Source organism: Epinephelus fuscoguttatus, linkage group LG2, assembly GCF_011397635.1.
Source record: "Epinephelus fuscoguttatus linkage group LG2, E.fuscoguttatus.final_Chr_v1".
NCBI classification, from domain to species: Eukaryota; Metazoa; Chordata; class Actinopteri; order Perciformes; family Serranidae; genus Epinephelus; species Epinephelus fuscoguttatus.
In genome coordinates, this window is record NC_064753.1 from 5,280,409 (window position 1) to 5,304,563 (window position 24,155).

The 24,155-nt window shown below is 40.3% G+C and overlaps 1 protein-coding gene across 4 annotated transcripts; it reads right to left on the reverse strand.

Annotated features, from left to right (window-relative positions):
- Positions 1-253: 253 nt before the first annotated feature.
- LOC125905368 (ZP domain-containing protein-like) lies at positions 254-21,293 on the reverse strand. Of its 4 annotated transcripts, none has more exons than XM_049603289.1 (7): positions 21,203-21,293; positions 12,476-12,705; positions 6,177-6,361; positions 5,673-6,073; positions 4,811-4,910; positions 3,744-3,954; positions 254-3,648 (listed from the first exon to the last, which is right to left on the reverse strand). In XM_049603289.1, exons 2-7 carry the CDS (start codon positions 12,534-12,536, stop codon positions 3,512-3,514), a joined length of 1,095 nt encoding a protein of 364 aa, XP_049459246.1. In that variant the 5' UTR covers positions 12,537-12,705; positions 21,203-21,293; the 3' UTR covers positions 254-3,511. The 4 variants fall into 4 exon arrangements, with proteins under 4 accessions (XP_049459246.1, XP_049459252.1, XP_049459245.1 ...); XM_049603295.1 differs by lacking the exon at positions 21,203-21,293 and adding an exon at positions 20,195-20,274; XM_049603288.1 differs by lacking the exon at positions 21,203-21,293 and adding an exon at positions 15,336-15,456.
- Between the last annotated feature and the right edge of the window lie 2,862 nt (positions 21,294-24,155).

Here is a 24,155-nt window from a genome sequence, read left to right on the forward strand (position 1 = left end):
TTACTGTCATCAGAAAGCTACATGCTTGAAACTTCAGATTTAATATACCACTTTTAGTCTTTTTAGTCTTAAGTCCTAATATGATTAGGTTCAGCAACAGGAAAGAATTAAAAAATAATGTCTTTTTACTGACTTGAGATATGACTGGGTCTGTGTGTTAGAAAAAGAGAATTAAAATGGACAAAAGGAAAAAAAATATGCTAAAGAATATATGTATTTATTGATCCATTAATTACAGTTGTTTACGCACTAAAATGAAAATTTTCACACAGTTAACAGCTCTTTACACTCAAGAAGCAAAACACCTGTCCATAGTTGCACAACAATAAGCACAGACTCAGCTTCATACTTTTTGCAAAACATTACACATAGTGATTTGCAAAACTCTGCACACATTATCACACCTTAGACACATAAGGATTGTGAGGTTACTTCCTTCCCATTACAAAGCCCCGGCTTGCCAACGACCACACTAATGAACGAATTGGATAATCACATCCACCTGGTGTGAAAGCACACAGGTGCTTAATTGAAAATGCAGCACTCAGGTAGGTGCTATAAAAGGCAGCAGGTGAGTTCACCTGTCTTCAACAAAAAGCTGGACTAAGAGTCCAGCCAAATCTCAGCAGGAATACTGTAGCGACAGTAATTCGTACATTTCGTCGAGAAAACAGGTAAACTAACCGCACAGTACATTGAAACTGCAGCTTACTGTACTTGTCATCACTTTTGATATCCTTTCCTGTGACGTGTTTTTTGTCTACATAGGATTGAGGGTCGAGGACACCAAGGTTGAAGGCGCCCCATGTTCACTCGGGCACAAGAGACAGCCATTGTAAACATGGTTTTGGCCAACAATTGTATCAGGCTGAGAGAAATCCAAGCCAATGTCATCAATGATCACAATATTTTCAATAACATCCATGAAGTCTCTGTCAACATTGGGTCGAATCCTCAAAATAAATCAAGGACACATGAAGCAACTGTATCGAGTACCATTTGACAGGAATTCAGAGAGAGTGAAACGTCTGCATAATGAGTATGTGGAGGTATGTATTGTTCACCTTACTATGGTGTGGTATTGTGCACTGCACACAACCTTTTTGCATGAAAAATTACTGTGCTAGATATTGAACGGCGTCCTATTGTCTTTTACTGTGTTTCAGAGAGTCTTGCAAATGGATGCTGAAGAGATCCAACATGAATTTATATATGTTGATGAGGCTGGATTTAACCTTGCGAAAACTAGAAGAGGGAGAAATGTAATTGGACACAGGGCAATTACCAATGTGCCAGGGCAGTGAGGGGGTAACATCACCCTTTGCGCTGCCATTACCCAAAATGGGGTCCTCCACCGCCATGCAAATCTGGGACCCTATAACACCAATCTAATACTTGCATTTCTTGACAGATTACACGACATTGTCACAGCATTAAACCAAGTGGACCACATGCAGTACATTGTCGTTTGGGACAATGTATCTTTCCATCGATCTGGTCCACAATTGGTTCCATGAGCACCCTGAATTTGCAGTCTTATACCTTCCACCATACTCCCCCTTCCTAAATCCCCCTTCCTAAACCCAATAGAGGAGTTTTTTTTTCTGCATGGCGGTGGAAGGTATATGACCTTTTGGCCCTATGACCGTTTGCCCCTCATTCAGGCCATGGAGCAGGCCTGTGATCTTATCCAAGCAGCTTCTGTGCAGGGGTGGATTCGTCACACAAGGCGATTCTTCCAACGGTGCCTTGCCAATGAAGACATAGCCTGTGATGTGGATGAAATCCTATGGCCTGATCCAGCCAGATGGAGAGATAGTGTGTTGTTGCTGCTGCTGCTACTTCAGTTTTTCTTCAGAGTTGCTGTAAGTGTAGGTACTTCATGCAGTAATTTCTATTTGTCTACAGATTTTTATTTGTCTACACTTTACAGTAGTAAGAAAAACTACTATTTTGTTCTGATTTTCATTGTTGATCTGTAACTGAGTATGGTAAAAATTTTCAGTCTGCAATCAGTGTTGTGTTTGTTTGTTGTATTTGTGTCCTTTCTCTGTATACCTCAAAGTAATTATGATGAATGATGTGGGTTTGACAATATCTTTTTGTCATCTAAATGATCCCTTACATAAAAATGTCTGGCAAAAAAGTCTAGCACTAGACCAGATATTTCCTAAAACAGGGGTTTTTACAAATGTATTTTGTATTGATCACTGTAGTATGTAACTGACTGCAATAGTGTCTGATCATTTGAAGACTGTTAGTGAGATGAAAACAAAACAGCATTTTTATAAATGTGTATATGTTTTGACTGAAGTGTGTCATTTTGCAAACAATCTAGGAGTTATGCAAATTGAGTGTGGTGTTCGGATAATTGTGTGAATATTTTGAAAAAAGGAGCCCTGTTTTCAAAATTGCGTGTAAACAATTGAGAAAAACTGTAAACAAGTGTCATACCTAACACTGTTCCAGCCATACTGGGCTTTAGTCATGTAATATCTGACATGAGTGATTATGATTGGGTAGGAGTACACGTATAGATCAAGATACTTGTTTGAAATCATACCGTAATACATAATAGTAGAAGCATATGTAAAACTAGGAATCCCACAGTAAACAATAGTAAACAACTCAAAAGAATAATCACCCAGCAGCTGCAGAACCACTGTTATGATAGAATTAAATGTTCAATTAGTATTTATTTTATTTCAGTTTTGACTTTTTTCATTTTTGTTTAGTTTTAGTTAGTTTTCGGAGTGTGTAGCAGTATGTATATACAAAATACATGGTTGGAGAACTGTGTTAAAATGGGATTTATAGCATTATTAACATAATGTTTAAATCTTTTGATTTATAAATCAACTTGAGTACTCTTTCACTACCACAGAAGAAAACCTGTCACCTGCAATGTCATCCTGACCCCAGCTGGATAACATTAGTCCTGAGTTTGATTCTCTACAATATTTCATCCTAAACCATGTTCTTGTTATCAAATTCTACAAGACTAAGCTGCAAATAGGGATTAATTGTGAAGCAACTGCAGCATAGCATGTCAAGTCTACTCCATGTCTGTGGTATAATGAAAAGAGAGTAGACAGAAATTTGTGTGCTCTCCTTGTCTTGGCAGGCAACATTGTTTCAGGTTAGTTTCAGTTTTTCTTAAAGATATCAATTTTATTTACTTTAAGTTTACAGCAATATTGTTCACTGCTCATTTTTGTTTTAGTGTCAGTTTTAGTTTATGATAATAATCCTGTGCAGTTCTGGTTGATCATCCTCTCAGTGTTAATTAATGTAAAACTTTCTTTTCTGGTTACCTTTTTGCCCAGGCACAGATACTCCCTCTCTGAAGTATTTTCTCTTATATAGCTATAGACATTTCTAAAGGTGTTTAAATAAATGCATTGATTTAAATGGGCGCATAATTGGATACATGGTCAATATATGATAGCAAAACTAATCAAAAAGCTTTAAATGTTATTAATAATGAATAGGTATTCTGCATGCAGTTGCCTTAACTTTCATATTTGGGCAATGGTTGGTATCTAACACTTGACAATTTGGCTTTGTACACGATTGTTGCACTGATCATGCCAACAGCTGCAAGAAGACATCCAGCAATGAATACCAAGTTCAGGTTCAAGTTGATCCCTGGAGAAAAGAGAAGTACAATTTTATTTTTATCTTTTCTGAAGAGACTAAACATGGCCGATGTGCTGGGAAGAAAACACTCTCTGTTTTCATACCTGGGTTTACAGAGCTCTCTGCTGACCTCTTTAAGCGCAGAGGACCCTGGGAAATATTGTGCCGTAAACTCTGAGTGACAGACGTAGCCTCTCTCTTTCTCCGTTGATGGGGCTGATCACTTGGCCATGATCTCGAGTTGATGCAACCCTTTGCACACCTGGTGTCAGACCTCTGTGCTTCACAAATCATGACTGAACAGGTGACGTACACCTGAATGTAACACACACACACACACACACACACAAAGAAAAAAAAAGTTTAAAAAATTAACTACTTGAATAAATTCAAATATGAATGTAGTGGAACCACCAGGATAAGGATAAGGATCGTCTTCTGATAGTCTTCGTCTATGCAGTAGAAAGATGCAAACACTTTTGAAAATTTGAAGTCCATGGTATATGACTATGTAGTTCACTACTCCCCAAAACTGGTGACAAGTGTTGCAGGTGTTTAAAGATTTGGCTCAGCTTTTTGATTGGCTGTTACACCCTGTGGCTTCAGTATAAAGATGTATTGAATCACATTGTGTGCTTGATGCCTAATGAAGGTCCATGACATGAACAAAACACTGTGCCTCCAATAAAGTTAGTGCTGACTGTGAACCTTCTTTTTACATCTTCTTTTTACATAGTGATAGCAGAGGATGGAGTGAGTCACAAGTCTTAACCTTCAACCTATATATATATATATATATATATATATATATATACATATATGTTATAGTTCACTGGTGCACAGTAAATATGATCTGTTCTGAACATATGTGATGGTCGGCTCTCAGCTGTAGTCTTTGCAGTAGTCTTTTATTGCTGCTTGTTCTTTAAAGTTGGTTTGATGTGTCTGAGCCATGACTTGAGTCAAGTCATGTGACTCAAGTCCCCCACCTCTGATAAATACCAAGTCAAAGTCAAGACAAGTCTTTAGCAATGTTAGTTAAGCAAGTCTCAAGTCCATAAATTTGTAACTTGAGTCTGACTCAAGTCAAGTCATGTGTATTGATTCGCCCACTTGTAACAGACAGGCTATCACAGACAGTCTCTTGCTTCAGTCTAACCACAGTCTTTACCTGGTCATACAGGCCGATGAACTTGAAGGCCTCCATGCTGAACCGGAATTGTCTGTCATGGGCGGCAGGATGGATTTCTAAGGTCGGGTCCACATTACACCTAGTCAGAGCAAAATAAGCAAACAAAAAGGTAATAAATATTGCCTCTGTAAGTCTATGCCTAATGATGGGGGTTATTGGGGGAAAGTAAGATATATAATACCACAGATGAAGTAAGTGAAGCATTGACTTTTACATCCTGACAAGGTTATACTGCAGAGATGAGCCTCTACTGTAGGAGGAGATAATCATCTCCAATGTGAGCTACTCAGGTTGAAGATATGAAGACATTTAACTTCCATCTATCAGTCACACACATGGTCCATTTAGATAGAAACACCAAATGTGAGACAACATATCTTTAAAATTACATCAAATTTCTAATAATAGACTCCCTAAAATAACAGGTAGATACAAAGGTCTGGAAAGGAATGAAAGGTTTTGTAATTTGTGTAACAATGGCCACCTGGGAGATGAATATCATGTTTTGTTTGAATGTAAAAATATAACCAGAAACAAGTACTTGCCTAAATATTTTTTAAACCGCCCATCTATGTTCAAATGTATAGCTTTATTGCAGACTGATAATTCAAGAACAATATGCAATATGCAATGTGCAGGCTTGGTTGCCTTGGTTGCAGCTGCTCTTTTATTTTGATCTGTGATGACTCATTCTGGCTGTTTACCATTTGCCTTGTTTTGTTTTTTGTCTTGTTTGTATTCCATACCACAATTGTGGTGATGAGCTAATAAATATGACTATGACTATGACAAATACATTGTTCTGTCCTCTGTTGCCACTAGGTGGTGTACTCATACCTACCCATTATCAATGATGGAGTAAGTTTGCTCGTAATTTGGGTTGTCAACTGGTGCAGCTTTGCAGGACTCCACAAACAACTTGGCGTCTTTGAATGAGGAGGTGGCCTCTATCTGCATGTAAATCCTGGTCCCGATGGTACACTCAAGAATGTATGACGGTAGCTCAATTGGGCTTTTGAAGTTTTTGTTAGAATAGAATTCAAACTTGTAGGTGAATGTGCCAAAGCCTGACTGGGTCACTGTGACACTCTTTCTATGTACTGAGAAACCCAGTGTCACATTTCCTCGTTTGGGGTACTGGCAGTAGAACTTCAGCTCAAACAGACATTTCCTGGTGATCAGGTCTCCTGTGTTGTCCTCTATGGTGATTTCATTCTTGAAAATTAGGTTTTCATCATTTTCCTGCAGAGTTAAACATAATTAGTCCTCATACTGCTAATGAAAAACAACACCAATAAGTATAAGAAGAGCACAGTATTTAATGAAAAAAATGACCCTGCATTACCTCAATCTGAGTGCCACACTCGTTGAGGGGTACAACAGAATAGATGTGAGTGCTGTTGGAGCGGACGCTGCAGGCACCATTGGTGGGGTTACTGAGCCGCAAATGATTCAAACTGAGGCGAGGGTATGAAGATTTCTCAATTGCTACTGTCATTTTGGTCTCATCGCAGATCACATTGGCTTTAACTAGAGCAAGAGATACATCAAGTCATTAAAAAACAATACACATTCTTAAAAATTGTGCTAATTTTCTTAAAAAAAATTGGTGAAAACCTGCATTAAGCCATCATTTTGATATAAAATTATTGTTAATGTAAGAATGATAATAATAATAATAATGATAATATGCATTTATATAGCACCTTTCAAAAAAGAGAATACAACATACAGGAAGAAGGAGGATCCTCAGAAGACAATATAACACAAAAGGCCACAGTTAGGCCCAAAAAAGCAAGACTAAATTAATTATAGATAAATACAAATAAAAGAGTAAAAGCAAATAAAACAAAAACAATAAAAAGTTGACAACAAAAGGTGTCATATAAGCAAGTCTATATATTTTGTCCATTTCAAACATGACAACATAAACATTCTAAATAGGTAATAATGTATTTCCTGTTAGAGTGTTTGTCAATGCAGTAGCTGATAGGCAATAAACAGGACCCAAAGCTGTTAGCCTGGTAAAACCATCTTGATGATGTGAGCTCAACATCCCGTTTCGCTCTCTGTATCAGTATGGACTCAGTGCTACTCAAAACACTTTCAGTGGGTGGGAGTACTCGCCTTGACAGACAAACTCCTCAGTCAGTCATTTGTACCTGGGAACATCTTGTTCATCACCAACAGAGCCAACTGACAAATCAAGCTTTTGCAAAATCCAGGCAGAGGAATGGCAAGTGCATAATCTTGTTGTTGTTTGATTGTTGTTATTGACTCTATTTCTGCAAGAACTCACCTATTTTAAATCATTAACTACAATGCAGTCCCTGATTGGCTGCTTAAGTTCTGAACCACAGTGCAGAATCTTGATTGGCCCTGACAAAGAGAGGCAGCACTGAGTCCAGACTAATACTAAAACAGAATGTTGAGCTCACATCATCAGGATGGTCTTACCAGGCTACAAAGCTGATACCTTAGCAACAGAATAGCAATGAAACTGTTCACAGCCGCAAGTGGCAAATCCAGAGTCCAAGCCAATGCATGCCATTATAAGTTTAAAGCTGTGAAGGATCAAGACCTCTGACAGTACTTGAGACCTGCATTTTAGAAAACTAACAGGTTTTATGATAATAGGGCGGATGTTCATTCAAACATGATCAAATCTGTGTCAGGCCACTCTCTTCTCTCTCTATGGCAACAGCATCACCCTTATTTCGTATTTCTCAATTTGAAAAACATTTTGGGGAAATGTTTGATCAGCTTTATTAAAGATATCCACCAGGTTTGGTGATGTTTGGACAAACTGTCATTGATGCCAAATTTGCACTAGACCCACACATCTTTAGAGCCGTTACAGTTTTTTACACATGTGGTTCAATATTGTTATAAAGCAAATCCTGCGAGTTTTGTAATGGGCACAAACTCGAGGGGTAGAAAACAAAAAAGTGAGAAAGATGGGGTTGGGCAGGGAAGCTGATAAAAAAATTACGTGGTTTTTGCTCTTTGCAAATAATCTGTTTGGTCAATCAAAACACATGGCTTAGATTTTAAATTACTGAATCGATTTCACAACCCCTAGGTAGGGGTTTAGGTTTAGGTAGTGTAAAACGAGTGTTGTAACTCTCTCTTTCTCTCTCTTTATGTGTTGTCTGTTAGAGTGAGATCAAATAAATGATTTGTAATTTAAAAACGATTCTAATTTTTATATAAGTAATATTCATACTGTTTCAAATAAATTATTTGATAGTATGTCCCATCTTTCCTGAGCAACAGTTTTGTGTGAAAGGAGTTACAGACGTGTCTCATATATGCCAATTGAATTCAGTGATTAAAGCAAATAATAGTATAAAAGTTTTAAGGTATGTTAAAATGATTGGCAAAATGGTACGTTAGTTAAATGAGTAGTCCCACAGTGCTAATGTCAGTAGCATACAAGTATATAGTATATACACATATACAAGTGGAATTTGGATACAAGTATGCTGGCCAATTTTAGCAAGCGTAAAACTGTTCTGAAGGAAATAATTACAATACATCAAAAAAAAAAAAAACATAGGATTTCAGCCCTTCAGGTCTGAAGTCCTTAAAATAGGTTTTAAATTCTGTGAACCTCATCCCCTCAGTCAGCTCATTCCAAAGCCTAGGGACCCTGATGGCAAAAGCACAGTTACAGTAAGAGGCTCTGAGGTTGTGACCTGATGTGGTCACAGTTTCTGCTACATAGCTCGGAGTCAGACCCAGATGTGCTTTGAAAAAGATCAGTAAAATCTTAAAATCAATTCTCAACGAAACAAGGAGCCACTGGAAGGAAGAAAGGATTGATGTGATGTCATCCCTTAAAACCATAGACTATATATAGAGATGGACGACATGACAGCTCCCCAATACTGAAGTCAAAATATTTCAATCACCCCCTGGTGGCTGGCTGCAGTATAGGTCATAAGCCCTGTCCATGATTGGTTGGTTGGTACCTAAACAGGTGTATAGATGGGAACTGGATACTGGCAGAGATTGCTACTGCGCAGACTCTGGCTCCAATGACATTACCAGAGCAAGATGGCAGTGGCCATATTCGGGATATTTTGCCTTCTTTTTGTACGGTGGGGGTCAGTGGAGATGCATCGTCTGTCTTTATGGTTAAAACCAGTCAGAAGCCTGGGTGCTGCATCCTGAACTAGAGGAGACTGACTTTTGGTTGATACTGGAAAGGGGGGAGTTACAGGGCATTACGTGATTCTGTCAAGTAGGTCATGCTTCTGGATCAACATCCCACATCGTTTTCCTGGACCAACATTGCAATCAATCAACCACAGCCCTCTGACACCATCAGAGTTGCTCCTGGGCTTCTATCAAAATTCCTTTGTGCTCCCTCAGAGTTAAGCTTTATCCACACTGATACAACTGATACAATTGAAAGAAATCCTCAGTGACACTGAACACAAACCTTGTAAGCTATTGTAGGGTTAAAAGTTAGTTTGCTGACTAGGTAGGCTATGCTAACAACAAAGTTTGCCAGTCGGCTAGAATATTAAGTTAGCTTGCTAATTTCAATGGAATCAGAGTGTAAAATAACAACACTATCAACATAAAGAGATTATCAAGGATCAACATGAAAATAATGTTCCTGGATCAACCTAAACAGATTATGCAGGATGAAGATGACAATGATTGTCCTGGATCAACAAAAAAATTATCCAGGGTCAACATGGCAGTGATGGTCCAGACACAAGCACTGCAATCTTGTAAAAAAAAATAGTGTTGAGTGGGCTATTAAAAAATGTGAGAAAATGTGTCCATTGCATGTCTTTGCTACTGCAAAATGACCTTATTCTTAATGTTAGTGAACAATATTTAAGCCTATTGGCAAGCTAACTCGTTAGCATAGCCAACCTAGTTAGCAAGCTAATTCTCGAACACTGCAGTGTCTTATAAGGTTTTTGTTCAATGTTACTGAGAATTTTGTTCAATTGTATTACCGGTAACTTCAATTTGAAAAACTACCCTTGCTCTTATGAAGCACATAGGAACTTTGAAAGAAGCACTGGAGCAGCACACTGATGATGTCTGGGGGGTGTGATTTGTTGAAAGTTCAAGAGTGTGTTCAGGAGTGTGATGTGGTATGTTGATCCAGGGACATGTCCTACTTTGCAAAATCATGTTGTGTTACAGCAGTCAAGTCTAGAGAAAAGGGTGTAAATTTCTTTATCTAGGTCAGCGTGTACAAGTATTGGTCTAATTCTGAAGATGGGTCTAATTTAAAGGAAGCCAAACTAGACAACTTTTTTTTGATCTGTGGTTCAAAACTTATATCTTAATAAAATAGTACTCCTAGATTTCTGGCAGCAGGCTTCACATTAGCAAACAAGTGAATAAAGCAACTCTCAGTGAGACTGAAAGGGTTTGAAGGACTGAAAATATGAATTCTGATTTTGAATTATTGAGTAGAAAAACATTTTGTGCCATCCAACATTTGTTTCATCACTGAAACAATCTAAAACAGCAACTAGGCTTTCTGGATTGCCAGGTCTCAGTGGACGGTATCTGTGTGTCATCTGTGTAGTGATGAAAGCAAACATTGTGATGTTGGCTGAATTGACTGAGTGGGAGCATGTAGATAGAAAGTAAAATTTTACCTAAAAATGAACCTTGAGGTACAAAAGTTGATTTGAGGTGTAGAAGATGAGTAATTACCTATGATGACTGACTAGGTTCTTCCTAAAAGGCAAGAATAAAACCAACTAAGTGCAGTGTCCTCGGTGCCAGCAAAGGTTTTAACATAGTCTGTAAGCTCTTTAAGACTGCACCTAGGTCAGTGGATGACTGAGTCCATTGACTGTATGAAAGGCAGACTGCATGACAGCTTCCCAAAAGTGAAGCCAAAACATCTCAATCTCCCCCTAGTGGCTGGCTGGAGTATAGGTCATAAACCCTGCCCCCTAAATGTTAGCATATGGGACGTGAGCCAAACTAAAAAAAATCAAAGTCACATCCAGTACGTTTTTCTTAAAGGTGGTTTCTGTCATTTATGGTAGTTCTTATTATGCTGGTGTTCAAGTGTTTATTGCCTGATAAGTTTGGTTTTAAGGTTTTAATTAGCTATTTGATGCTATAAAAAGGCGGTGTGACATGCAGTTGAGCTGGGCAGGTGAATGGGCAGCACTTTAATACCGCTACTTCACCACATAATCACTACTGTACAGACTATGACTCTAAATGATATTACCAGCTCAAGATGGCTGTGCCCATATCCAGAATATTTTGTTTTAAGTTTTGTACGGTGGAAGGAAGTGAAGACATGTCACCCATCTTTATATACAGACAATGACCTTAAAAAAAGTTTTGAGGTGAGTGAATTTTTCCTCATTTTTTTTTTAGCAATCTTTCTTTAAGTCCTGGGTGGATTTTTTTAGCCAGTGCTGCGGTGTTTGACATTCTGTTTTTATAGGGGACAACAGGACAGTCTGACAGATGCGATTAAAAAGGGAGACCGGAGGCCTTTACAACGAAGCCAGTTGTACTTACCCAGGATATCTTTTCATTATCTGGTTTGACTAACCCTAACACTGGCCTTCTGGTTAACTGGTACTACAAAGCTGGTTGTCAACTAGTTCAGTCAACTCTAGGTTTTCATGTGAAAGATGTAGGGGTGTTAATTCAAGCAACTTCATCAGAACCATGAATGATGTAACGTACTTCACATCATTTGAGATGAAATGGTTTCCAAAGTGTCTGGGACTGCGAGACAGTAAAATGTTAATGGTGTGGGATGTAAACAATACTTTGTAATCTTATAACAGAAAATATAGCTAGGAACATTGAAATCACTATCCAAAAGTTTACCATTGGCCGAGACTTTTAATTACATGCAGGTATGACTAAGCCATATGTGACATAAGTATACAGAATATTTTGCCATGTATGGATGATGATGAAACTACTCTGAAAATGTCACATAAAACACTTAATACCACATTGTTTCTGCTGCTGAAGTAAAGGGTGGAAGGTAACCTTGTTTTGCTCTGTCTGGCCCAAATGTTGCAATTATAATAACAGGAGCCAATTAACAGTCTTATTATAGGATTATTTTTCTGATAAAATATTACTTTTTCCCCTACTCATCACACAGGTGTCTCATGTCATTTTGAGCTGCAGTGATGGAATCAGAGTGTGAAAATACAACACTATAACTGCAATAAAATAAACTTTGTATAAGTTAAAATCCTGCTAAAATCATGTGCTTCGTGTTGTAAATGAGCTCTCTGTTAGAAGCTCTGTATTAAAACCAGTGGAAATAGAGCTAGTTGTTCAGCATAGGTTAAGACGGCGATTTATTCCACAAAAGAGAGCCAGCTTTGTAGTACTGAAAACCCAGAGTTACCCTGAAGTTACCTCACTAACTCCAAATCATGCTTCGTAGTACAGGCCTCAACTCCTTTGAGTTAAAATGTGGATTAAAGGCAGTTAAAGAAGCAGCAGTAAGAAAGCTCAGAGAACTTGCTTGCAGACAGTAGTATTATGTAAACATAAAATTTACATTAAAATTTAACTGAAAATTGATATGTTTGTTTTTTGTTTGTTGTATGCCCATGTTTCTATTTGTCGGCTTTAACTAGGATATTTCAGTAAGCATGTGTTTATTACCAGAATAACTATGACACAGCCAGTACACCAGCCATGCAGCCAAAGTTGGGTACTTTAACATAGCTGTGAAGAAGTTGTTGCTTCTTTGCTTGTCTATGCTGGATTCAGTTAAATAATAATCTGCTGCAGGTGATCGATCCAAACCAGACAGATGTCTTCACATCCACTGCCTTTATTTTCACCACCACAACCACATTCCTTCTGCACCGATGTCTGGTGAATAAGTGGCTCTGTATAAAATCAACATAATATACAAGAACAAAGATAACTGTAAATAACAAGAATGCATTAAGTACATATAAAAAATGCAAACTACTGAACTATGATTATATGCAGAGCACATTGTGCAATGTAGCTCAAACAGGTTAACAGCATAGCATCAGGGTACAAGCAACAGGCATCTCTGAGACTGAAACAGCCTAGTCACTTTTTAACAGCAGGTTTAAGTCCATTAGGAAGGCAACACTGCCTTCTGCTGGCTGATAAATTACATGCAGTAATTTTACCAACCACTACCATACCTGCTGAGTTACATAAGCTGTACATGTGTCGCTATGAAATGAGCGGCCGTATGATGCGGTCGTTTGTATGGCCTCAGATATATGCCATTTGTTGTGAGTGTGATAAACTTGCTCATGAGCAGATTTTAATATTTCTCATGCACAGCTATTAACTGCTATTTGGACAGTATAAGTCCTTGTGCACCAATTCAGCAACACATCATTGTTCAGACAGCTGCAAATGCACAGAGCAGCAATTGAGCAAGAGTGTCTATTTGGCCAATGCTTATGACAATTTGGGGATTGTAAACAAGGGAGGCACTGCACTGGTCCTCTTATGATCCTTTTCAGTGTGTTCACATTCACACAGACCTCCTTGTACGTTGATTGACAGCTGTTTTTGCTTGGAAAATAGCAATTGCAATGGGGCACTGAATTTAATGAATTTATTGTTGATCAGATCATAAATGAGACAAAAATTAGCTAGCTATCACACTTCCGAATTCAGTCAGCATGAACCCCAGTGCTGGGGTCACAGTGGGCTGGTGGCCAGCTGCAGTGCTGGGTCTAACCTGTGTAATGGCAGCAATAGAGAGTTTGCTGACACCAGAACAGCAAACTTTCTGTTGTTGTCACTCCACAGGTTAGACCCACGTTTGTCCCAAGAGAGTCAATCTGGGCATAGTTTGATTGCCCCAAAGTCTTTGTGAAGAAGAAAATTGAGGTGGGGAGAGAGATCTGGCATGAAGTCAGGAGGCCTTTTCCACAGCCACCCTCAGATTTCTAGAGAAAATCTGACTTATTAGAAAGGCCTTTTAGGTTCTTGGCAGGTAATCCACAGTGTAACAAGCCAAACGTTATCATAACTTGTGGGCTTTTATGATTAGTCCTTCAAGGCAGGGGACTGAATGATTAGAGTCACACAGGGTATTTGTAAGTTTGAAGTCAAGGCCTTGCCTTCACATCCAAGGGAGATATTGGGGACCTTTCCTACTGGCCACAATAAGCAAGGGGACTGTGGCTCCATGAGCATGATAGCTTTACTAGCATGTGGGGGTGGCTTGTCAGTGTGCAATTTTTGTCAGGCCTGTAGACTGGGAAGACCTTGATAAAGTTTTAACAAAAATAGTCAGTGAGGAGCTGTGTATGTGCCAGTGTCCTATGCCTAAAAGCTCTGACTCAGGATACAATACTTGTGGAAGGGATGCATCAGGCCGTCTGATTGGCTAGGAGTTTGGTGTGATAGGATCATGGTCAGCAATGTCTGACAATGTGTAGCCCAAAGGTTTGGAGTTGAGGATCCCTTTGACTTCAATAAGGAATGTTCTCAGCACGGTCTCTGTTTCTGTTGGGTTTCAAGTGTAACCTGCAAGGCTTCATTTACTGAGTGGCTCTCTTGCTCTAATCAACCGCCAAGTGGAGCATTTGACAGAATGAATTTCCTGTTGATCTGCTGGGGTGCACGCTGTGCCTGCATCTCCAGTTGAAGGGCTGCAAATGCCTCTTGTGATTCCTGGTCACCTCCTTTAAAATTGGTTTCTTGATCCAAAGACACTTGAATGACTTGCCCATCCTAGCTATAAACCACCTCAGTGCCATGAAAAAGCCATCTGTGTCAAAACTGGAGAGGATATTAATATGCACAGCCCTGGTGGACATGCATTTGAATGATATCCCCCAGTGTTTCTGTTTCTTAGTCCTATTTGGATGGACTGTGGACCAAAGCAGTCCACACCTGTGGAGAGAAAGGCTGGCTTATGCAGCTGTAACCTTGTGAGAGGCAGGTCAGTCACCTTGGGGATTTCAGGTTTTCTTTGCCACCTCATTGATGGTGGCAAGCTGTCACTCGCCCACTTGGAATCCAGTATTTGTGTCGAATCCTAGAAATGACTCATTCAGGGCTGGGATGATCAAGCTGACTGCTGTGACATAAGCAGCTGTCAATGCAGGTGAGCTCATCATTCCCATCAAATTCTGGGGCCAAAGTGTTAGGTCCTTGGCAAAGCAGTCTAGCTGCTCTTGTTGAAGGAGGGAGGTTTGGGCCTTACAATAGTTTTGTGCTTTGAGATTATCTTTCTTGCTGTGAGCTTAAGGTCTCTGAGGCTTGGGTGACTACAGCCACTAATATGGGCTGAGAAGAAATGTTGGGCTGTGGATCCAGCGTCTGACAGTTATTAGTGTGGAGAGTGGCCTCCCCAGGATGATGTAATCTGCAGGAATCAAGGCAAACTTCACATAACAGCAGGTGTCACCAGCAGTGCCAACAAACACCAAAGAAAGCTTGAGTCTGACTTCAGCCAGGTGAGCACAGTGTTAGTCCATAATACCACCTGCTAAATGAAGCCCCTTAACTTTGCTACCTGAGCTCCTGTCTCAATGGTGCACAGCTCTCAGCTTGGGATGGATTACTGCTTCTTTGGAGCCACTTTTGATCGGTGAAGTGAAAAATGCCACTCTGTTCTTCTGAGGTATGTGACCGAGCCTTCTGCCTGCTCTGAGACAACACAAAACACATGGACCTTCTGCTGGTTTTGTTTGCCCTGAAAAATCCATTTTCAGCACTGCCCACATTTTGTCTCTGCAGGGAGGTGATGAATAGTTTTAGGGCAGTTACGTGCCAACTAATGACCAAGAATGCCTGTAGCTGGTCCACCAGCACTTTGGCATCTTCTTCAGAGGCTATGCTCTGTAGACACTTGTTTACATAGAAGTACTTCAGGACGAACTCCCCGACTTCCTGTCATTCAAAGGTGTGTTTTTGGAGTATATATGCAGTGCAGCAGTGACTGCAGGCTGTGCCTAAGAGGAGCACTTTTCATTCTACTGTGGACTGCCTATATTTAAGGTCTCTCCAGAGGAAGCAGAGGAGGGGCTTGTCTTCTGGGAGGAGCCTAACTTGATGGAATATACCAAGTATATCACTGGTCACAGCAACATGTACCCTAAATCACAGGAGGACCACATGCACAGAGGGTCCTGGTTTTGGTCTCGGGAGCAAGAGTTTGATCAAGTCATCACCCTGGAACTAAAATAGCAATTATAGACTGTGCGGGGCTTCCTGTTTTGTACCACAATGTGGAGGAGAATGTACCAACTGGTTGGTGAGTATTCTGCATCATGCAAAAACAATTAACTGTTGGCATTTGCACATTAAGGGAGTGTATTGAGTGTACAACCTTGGACATATTGATAAAAAAAAAAAAAAATCAGGCTCTAAACAAACAGGTTAGCACTGTCACAATTTCCCCAATAAAAAATCATGTGTCACAAAAGACCTCAAAACTGTTCTCAACAAAAGTATTCTTCACTGTAACTACACTGGTGAAAAAAAGTGAACAGGGAGGTGAAGCAGGTGATCAAAAAGTCCAAAATAACCTACAAAATCAAAACTGAACAAAAATTCAACCTGGGGAATATTCAGGAGACAGTGAGAGGAGTTCTGAGAAAGACCACTAATCACACATGGCAGACACAATTAGCAACCTGACCCCAGGTGACCCCATCATTACATACTTGAAAAGGACACAGACCAAGCAAGCCCTTGTACTATATAATATTTGTGGCCATACACTGAAAGTCTGTTTTGAGCAGCTAAGAGAAGTATTCCAGCAACTATATCAGAGCCCCCTAGCTACTGGCACAGTCCTGTCCTGAAGAAGAGCAGCCCCAAGGTCCTGAACGACTTCAAACCTATAGCCCTGACTGCGCTCATCATAAAAGCCTTCGATAAGATTGTGAAAAAAGTACTCAACACCCTACAACCTGGCAAAAAAGTAACTTTTTCCACCTTGAACACCAGGTAACTTTGTTGATTGTAGACTTCCTCACCCGAAGAACACAGAAGGTGCTCAACCTTAAACAATCAACAAAAGGCTCTCCAACCTCCAGTACACACCCACTGGCTCCCTCCAAGGCTGTGTCCTCTCACCCCTGTTGTTCATCCTTTACAGAAGACTACAGAAGCCTTCAATGTAATCTGGTCATCAAGTTTGTAGATGATACTGTCTTTCCCTGGGCAACATCACAAGCCTGTCCTAGGTGAATGTGTGGAATGGTGTGACGGCTCTTGTCTGGAGCTGAATGTCACCAAGACCAAGGAGATGTTAGTGAACTTCACTAAGCATGGAGTAGGGAGGACTGGGGCCATAATTCAGAGAGAACCAATAGAAGCTGAACATCAGTAAAAAATACCTGGCCACTCTCATTAATGACAAAACTCGTTTGGAGGCCAACACTGAGGTGATCATTGAAAAATGCCAACAGTATAAACACTTCTTGGGGAAGCTGAACTCCTTTGGGATAGGCAGGAATATCCTAACTACATTTTACCACTCCAACACAGAAAGCATAACAACCAATCAATAAAAAGCAGCACCTCATGAGCACAGTAAATACCTGCTCTAACACCACAGGCCACCTGCTCCATGCTTTGATCTCTCTGCACTATAAGCAAACACCTTGTAAAGCCCAGTTTTAGTGACATAAAGGCTACCTTTATGTTGAAAACTTGTTTAGATGAGCTTGCTGGTGAGATTGGGAAGAAGATGGCCATCCATAATGCGATAGCTCCTGTCCCAGTATCCTCAGGGGTGCATCATCAGTGCATCATCGTGGTTACTTTTAGCCAACACATGGTTGAGTTTAGGCAACAGAAGCATGTGGTTGGGTTTAGGAAAAGGAGCAGGGTTTGGCTTGACATTCATACAGGAATCGAAAACCAACCTTCCAGGTAAGAGTGGGTGGTTGTTGGACCCATCCACCACCCCTCCCCCCTACCCTTAACTAAAGTTGTTGTCTGGCCATGTTTCCCCCTTGCGCTGCTGGGCAGCATCAGAGAATAATGGCAACTGGCTGCATGTCATGCCGACATGAAAGGACAGCTTTTTTTTGTTGGTGTCTGATACTGGAAGTCACTGACCAACAGTGTTGGGCTCGTTACTCAAAAAATGTAATACATTACTTATTACTAATTACCCTTTTTAAAAGTAATATTGTTACTTTACTTATTACTCCCAGCCAAAGGAACTAGTTTCTTATGTAATATATTACTTTCCCAGTACGCCCCTGTGTGAATCTCAGCCATTTATTTTCCAGTGTTCCTATTTTCTATTTTCAGTTTCACAAAATGGCTACTCTGCATGAAATCATAGATTTAAATCTGAAAACGGGTTACATATACACATATATACATTTTACTGCAGCAGTGCATTGAGTGATTGTTATATTAAAAAACACACCTGTATTCCACCCGGTTTTGGAAGTGTAGTGCTGTTGACAAAGTCATGTTTCAGTTTGCTATAATCATTATAGTGGAAATGTCGCCACACGGCCACTACATGACAGCATAAGTCAAGCTATAGGCCAAAGTAGGTAAACTGACCACTGAAACTGACAGAAATGTATGCGCATGTGAAAAATAAATAGACGGTGATCTCTAATACAATTAATACAAATAGACGGTGTCACGCTTTTATTTTGTCTCCTTGAATGTAGTTTATTATCGAATATAAACCACCATATAAACCACCTTGGTGCACATCACTAATCATTGCATCTGCGTAGGGTGTTGCACTCAACAAGCGCCCAACCCTCTAGATGCCGTTAAAACAAGACCGGTGATCGCCCTATTTGCAAGATGGTTATCATCTTATATGAAATTTGATTAATAAGTCGCTACACCCCTCGTTACTGGGAAAAGTAACATTATTACTGTAATGCATTACTGCCCAACACTGCTGACCAAGCATCAGTATTCAACGATTTCAGAGTGAGACTGGGTTGCATTTGGGGGAGTTGGCTTGATTGGGCCTGTTATTGCTGGTGCCATCTTGTTGTCATCCGAATCTATTTTTCCTGGGGTTATTACACTGACGTCTTGTAGAGCAAGGATGAGTTGTGTATTGCACATTATGCAGCACATTTTCAAGTCACACTTTATCGCTAAATGGTATTTACCACATAGCCAGCAGCCATTATTTTCTTGGACCCACATATGTTTTTAATTGCCGGTGACAAGCTTAAAGTTGTCTCAGTTATTGTGTGAGTGCTTGTTGTATCACAGAATTGGAAAAACCTCTTTGAGGCTTGACTGCTAGCTGATCCTCGGGCTGTTTTTTTAGTGAGTTTGGTTTCTGTAGCGAGCAGAGGAACTAAGGCCTTAGTAGATATCTTGGTTCCACTTTTCAGTTTGGCATCCCTCCTTGAGCTGCAACCATACTGCAACATCTTCCTGGACCTGGAGTGTATATTCGAATCAGTCTGCTAAATCCAGGAGAGTAGGAATCAGTATCCATAGTGGTTAGATGAATGCTAGATCTTAGGTTATGTGCTTCCCCACTAGGCGCAAAACATGTCATCTATATTCCAGTTCCACCCTTCTCTTTCTCACCACCTGCTCCAACATGTTTACCAGAGGTGTGACATGCACGGCAAAGATTCTGAATGACTTGATGTCACTGCTTGTACTGTAACCAAACAGGATCGCAGGGCCTGCAAAGAGTGGTTCAGTCAGCTGAACACACTATAGGTGCTGTTCTACTATGCACAAAGGATGTTTACACAATGCTGCAAAAAATGAGGCCAAGAGAATCATTAAAGATCTCAACCACCTGGATAACTGCCTTTTCACCCTCAGGGAGAAGGTACCTGTTACACCAGGGCAACACTGGGAGGCTCAGGAAGAGCTTCTACCCTCAGACCACAAGGATACTGAATTATGACCCTGCCTTATCCTAAACATTGACTTTAAAAAAATATATATAAATTACTACTTCTTCAAACTGATGGAAGTAACCACTAATACATTTCACTGAAAACATTTTTATGATTTCATATGACAAATAAATTCAATGACTGATTGACTGATTGATTGATTGATTGATTGAACTAAATTGCCTTTATTTCCACTGCTACAATTACATTTTTCTGCATAACTGTCTATAAAAGCAGTTCTGCATGAAATTAACTTAATATACAGGAATAAAGACAATTAAAAAAAACAAAACACGAATATATAAAGTAGGCTTACATAAAAATGCAAAGTGCTCTAATAAAACATTATGCAGAGTACACTAGGCAGTGTAGCCTCAACAACAACAACAACAACAACAACAACAACAACAGTGAAGTAGCATGGCAGCTTACAAGCAACAGGTATCACAAGCATCTGAAACTGAAACAGGCCCATCACTCTTTATATTTCTTGGTAAGGCAGCACTACCTTCAGCTGGCCATCATCCAGCTCTGCCTTCCACTGGCTGCAGCCACTACCAATTGGAAAGTGCCGCTGAGTTACATGAGCTGTAAAAAATAAAAAAAATAAAAAACCCTGAAAGTGTAACTTTTCAAACTGCTGAGTTATATAAGCAGCACATGCATAATTTAATGTGTAGTACATTAATGTTAGTAACACTGCAAACTAACCCAAGCCAAATTTAAAAATAGAAGTACAGTGATACCATAGTGTAGAGTCACACAATACTAACTGCTAAACACTTAACTAACACATGTGAAGGCAATTGATTAGCAGTGATGGAATGGAACAAAGTAAGTCCACATTTAGGCTACTTGTACTTTTCTTGAGTATTTCCATCTCTACTCCACCACATCTCAGTGGTAGATATTGTACTTTTTACTCCACTACATTTGTCTGATAGCTTTAGTTACTTTCCAGATTACAATTTTTCACCCCCTTACTGTCCAGTCCAGTGAAAACCGCGTATCTCCGGTATGTTTAAACTGAAGGATGACGTGTTCCATTATCTGCTGGAAAATGCATCATCACAAAGCTGAAAACATGGCTGATTTTCTGACACCATGAAAAGTGGACTTTTAAGAGACATATGGTTCGCACAGGAGAGCCACGCTGCAAACGTTTGATGATAATATAGGATATGATGCATTGCTATAGATTAAACTACCCAACAGCATATAAAGGGAGATAAAAATGAGCACAACCTTAAACATCTACAGCAGTAAAATGCAACATACACATTTATGCAGCGGTAATATTAACCCAAAAATATTATAGGCTACATAATTGTAAAACAGACAGGGAACATTTTACTGCACAAGTACATTTTGCTGATACTACTCATATACTTCACTTAATTTAATTTTTAAATGCATGTAGGCCTATTTTACTTGTAGTAGAGGAAAGGATACTTCTTCCACCACTGACGATTATAGCATTACAAGGATGGAAAATATTCGAAACTCTCAGACTTACTTGCGCTAGACACACTTCTCACCAGTTGACAGCTGGAGTCGCGCTATAACGCTCGTAATGTCCAGGACCGTCTGGCAGATGTGTGTGAAAGACAGACGACAAATAGAGAATCTGGGCGGAGCTGGACTGACGCAAAATCTGTGTAAAGACTTCAGGTGGGGAGAGACATAGTACATGGGAGAACTTTGCTTTTCTATTCATTTAACCCCCCGCCCCCAACGTTAACCAAGAACTCCTTTTGTGACAGAAAGCAGGGTCAACAGAAGAATGATATGATATGATATGATATCAATACCACTGTTGTTAAAATCAATATAAATCAACAGTAAGAAAAACAAAAATGACCCATGGGTCACACAAAACAGAAGAAAAGTCCCAAAACTTTATGAATCTGCAGAGACAGTATATTGTCCCCTACAGAAAAACTATACAACAATCATTTTTCAGCTGTTGCGCATGGAGGCCCACGTCTGCATTACCTGGCTGCAGGTCATTAAGGAGGTCATTATGTGACAGCTTCTAAGCGAGTTCTGCATTGATACTGATGTCATAAAGACCACCAGATGTTCCTGTCCCATTGTTGAATGCAATTATGTTTATATGAGCTTATATTTGAAAAACTTTGCTCAGCAGAGGCAACTGACTGTACTAATAACTCTGATATTAAAGAGGCAACAGATAGCATCTTTTCCTAAATATATCATTATGAAAATAATGTGGGTTGCACAGGGTAGTGGCCACAGTAAAATCAGATTATCAGCGTTTAGGTTACTTAGTGGCTGTGCAATAAGCTTCTGCCACCGGCGCCGAAATTTCATGGAAAAAATCTGCTTTATGGCAGGAAATGTGTCACGTATTGCGAAACTGGTCGGTCAGCCAATCAGGGACTGGAGCGAGTCCTTATGAAGAGTTGGGCATGAGACAGTTGAGTCAGGAGCACAATGGCAGACGGACAAAGTTTGGAGACAAGTGAAAAATGGCCTAGCAAAAGAAAACGGGCTCCTCTGTCTGAGGAGGCAAAGAAGAGCAAAAAGGAGAGTGATAAAAGAAGAGGAAAAACAAGAGTAAACCTCAGTCAGGCGTTCAAGAGATGGAGGGAGCTCCGTGACCAAAGAGGCTTCAAAACCGATGTCCAGCTAGCTTTCCTTCTAATGGATCAGTAACTAACACGGCTAAATGTTAGCTAGACGAGAGAGGACTGTACTGTACTGGCTGCTAGTTCATTCCTAGCTGGCCAGTATCTCAAATCGCTGCAACCAGGGACCGGGTAGCGAGTGTTGGTCGGCTGACATCCTCGTTGCCATTCTACGGCAGCCCTTGGACAGTGATACCCCCCTCCCTTCCTTCTGTTCTCTTCTCACGGAGGCAGCTATCGACGGACATCGCCCAGCTAAGTTACGCCCAGCTAAGTCAACACTGGACTTTGTTTCCCATTCAATTTGAGCTCCAATTGGCCGCATCGTTTCCATACGGTACCGTTTATTCTAGAATTGGGACTGTTTACATGTGCATATTGGTATAATTCCACTGTTGTTTGTACTGGTACTGTGCATTCTGGTATAATTATTTGCATTACTATTTGTTTTTTTTCTTCAGATAAACCTGATAATTGTTGCGTGGTCTCTTTACTCATTTATTTAGTAGAGTGTCCACACACCTTCTCATTCTACATATACATAGAGGTATACTGGTGGCTTTACAGCTTACATTTTATTTAATTTAGAGAGTCTAACAGAGTCATCTTATTGATTATCTCTGATCCCCACGGTCAATTTGGTCGTTGCCACAGTGCAACACCACTGATGCTAGGTGGTGCCAGGCTAAAAAAAAAGTGGCAGTGGCACTGCCTCCAGGCAAACTCCTCTCAACAATGGGGCCATTTCCACTGAAGAAGTTCCTGGTACTATCTGGGGGGCAGGAACTACTACAGGAACGTCCTCTCCCTCGGCCCTCTCAACCGCCGTGTCTCCACTGAGAGAGCGGAGTAGGCGGAAGGTTCCTGTAAAGTTACGGGCTCTGGATGTGACGTAATCGTTGCGTGACCATTTTGACCGGGGCGACATAGCGGCATAGGGACGCCGTTAGCTGTTAGCCGATAGCGGTGTCTGTAATAACTCACTAAATTCACTAAATGGCCCATGAAAAAAATATTTTTTTCCAGCGGATGTCTTAGTTACAACATGATTGAGCTAACTGGAGTAGTTTCATGTCATATCCAACAACGGGAGGCAGATGATGTCCTGATGTTAGCTTTGCTGCTGCTGTTAGCTGTCCCTGTCACCTGATGCTTTCTAGACATTGTGATTTCCCAAAACTGAATAAATACCACACATATCAACACAAAACTGCTTTGCTAGCTCAATCATGTTGTAACTAAGATATCCGCTGGAAAGAATATTTTTTTCACGGGCCATTTAGTGAGTTTTTTTTACATGGCGGAGGAAGCTATATGAATGAGCTAACCCTCGTCTGCTGAGTTTTAAAAATGCCGGCTATTTTGTTGCTTTCTGTTGACGTCACATTCTGGAGTTTTTCGGGGCCGTTCTGAGTACCTACTCCGAGGCAGGGACTAGTTTAGCCCCTGTAAAAGTTCCAGAACTCTGTCCTTCGGGGGTGGCTCCTGCGGTGGAGACACGCACCAACGGCCCCAGCCCGGTAAATTAACCCCGAAGTTCCTCCGGTGGAAACGGGCCAAATGAGAAGCAGTGATTAAGACACTAGTGGAGGGGGACTTTTTCCACAATAGCTTTTAGCATGTTGACATACAGTAGGCTATTTGGGGAAAATATACACCCTCACAGGATCACAGGTATGGCAACACATAAGAAATGCCATGCCAATAAAACTTATTGAATTGAATTGAATTGCATTGATAGGTTGAGGAGCTCTGGCATCCAGAGAGAGTTCAGTGTAGGGCTGCTACTCTTTTGCATCGAAAGGGTCAGTTGCAGTG

Coding starts and splice junctions, on each gene's coding strand:
- LOC125905368 (XM_049603289.1), bottom strand. CDS start 12,536: ATGTTAAAGTACCCAACTTTGGCTGCATGGCTGGTGTACTGGCTGTGT. Junction 3,955..4,810: donor TCATCGGCCTGTATGACCAG/GTAAAGACTGTG, acceptor TGTTACATTCAG/GTGTACGTCACCTGTTCAGT. Junction 3,649..3,743: donor AGAGAGCTCTGTAAACCCAG/GTATGAAAACAG, acceptor TCTTTTCTCCAG/GGATCAACTTGAACCTGAAC.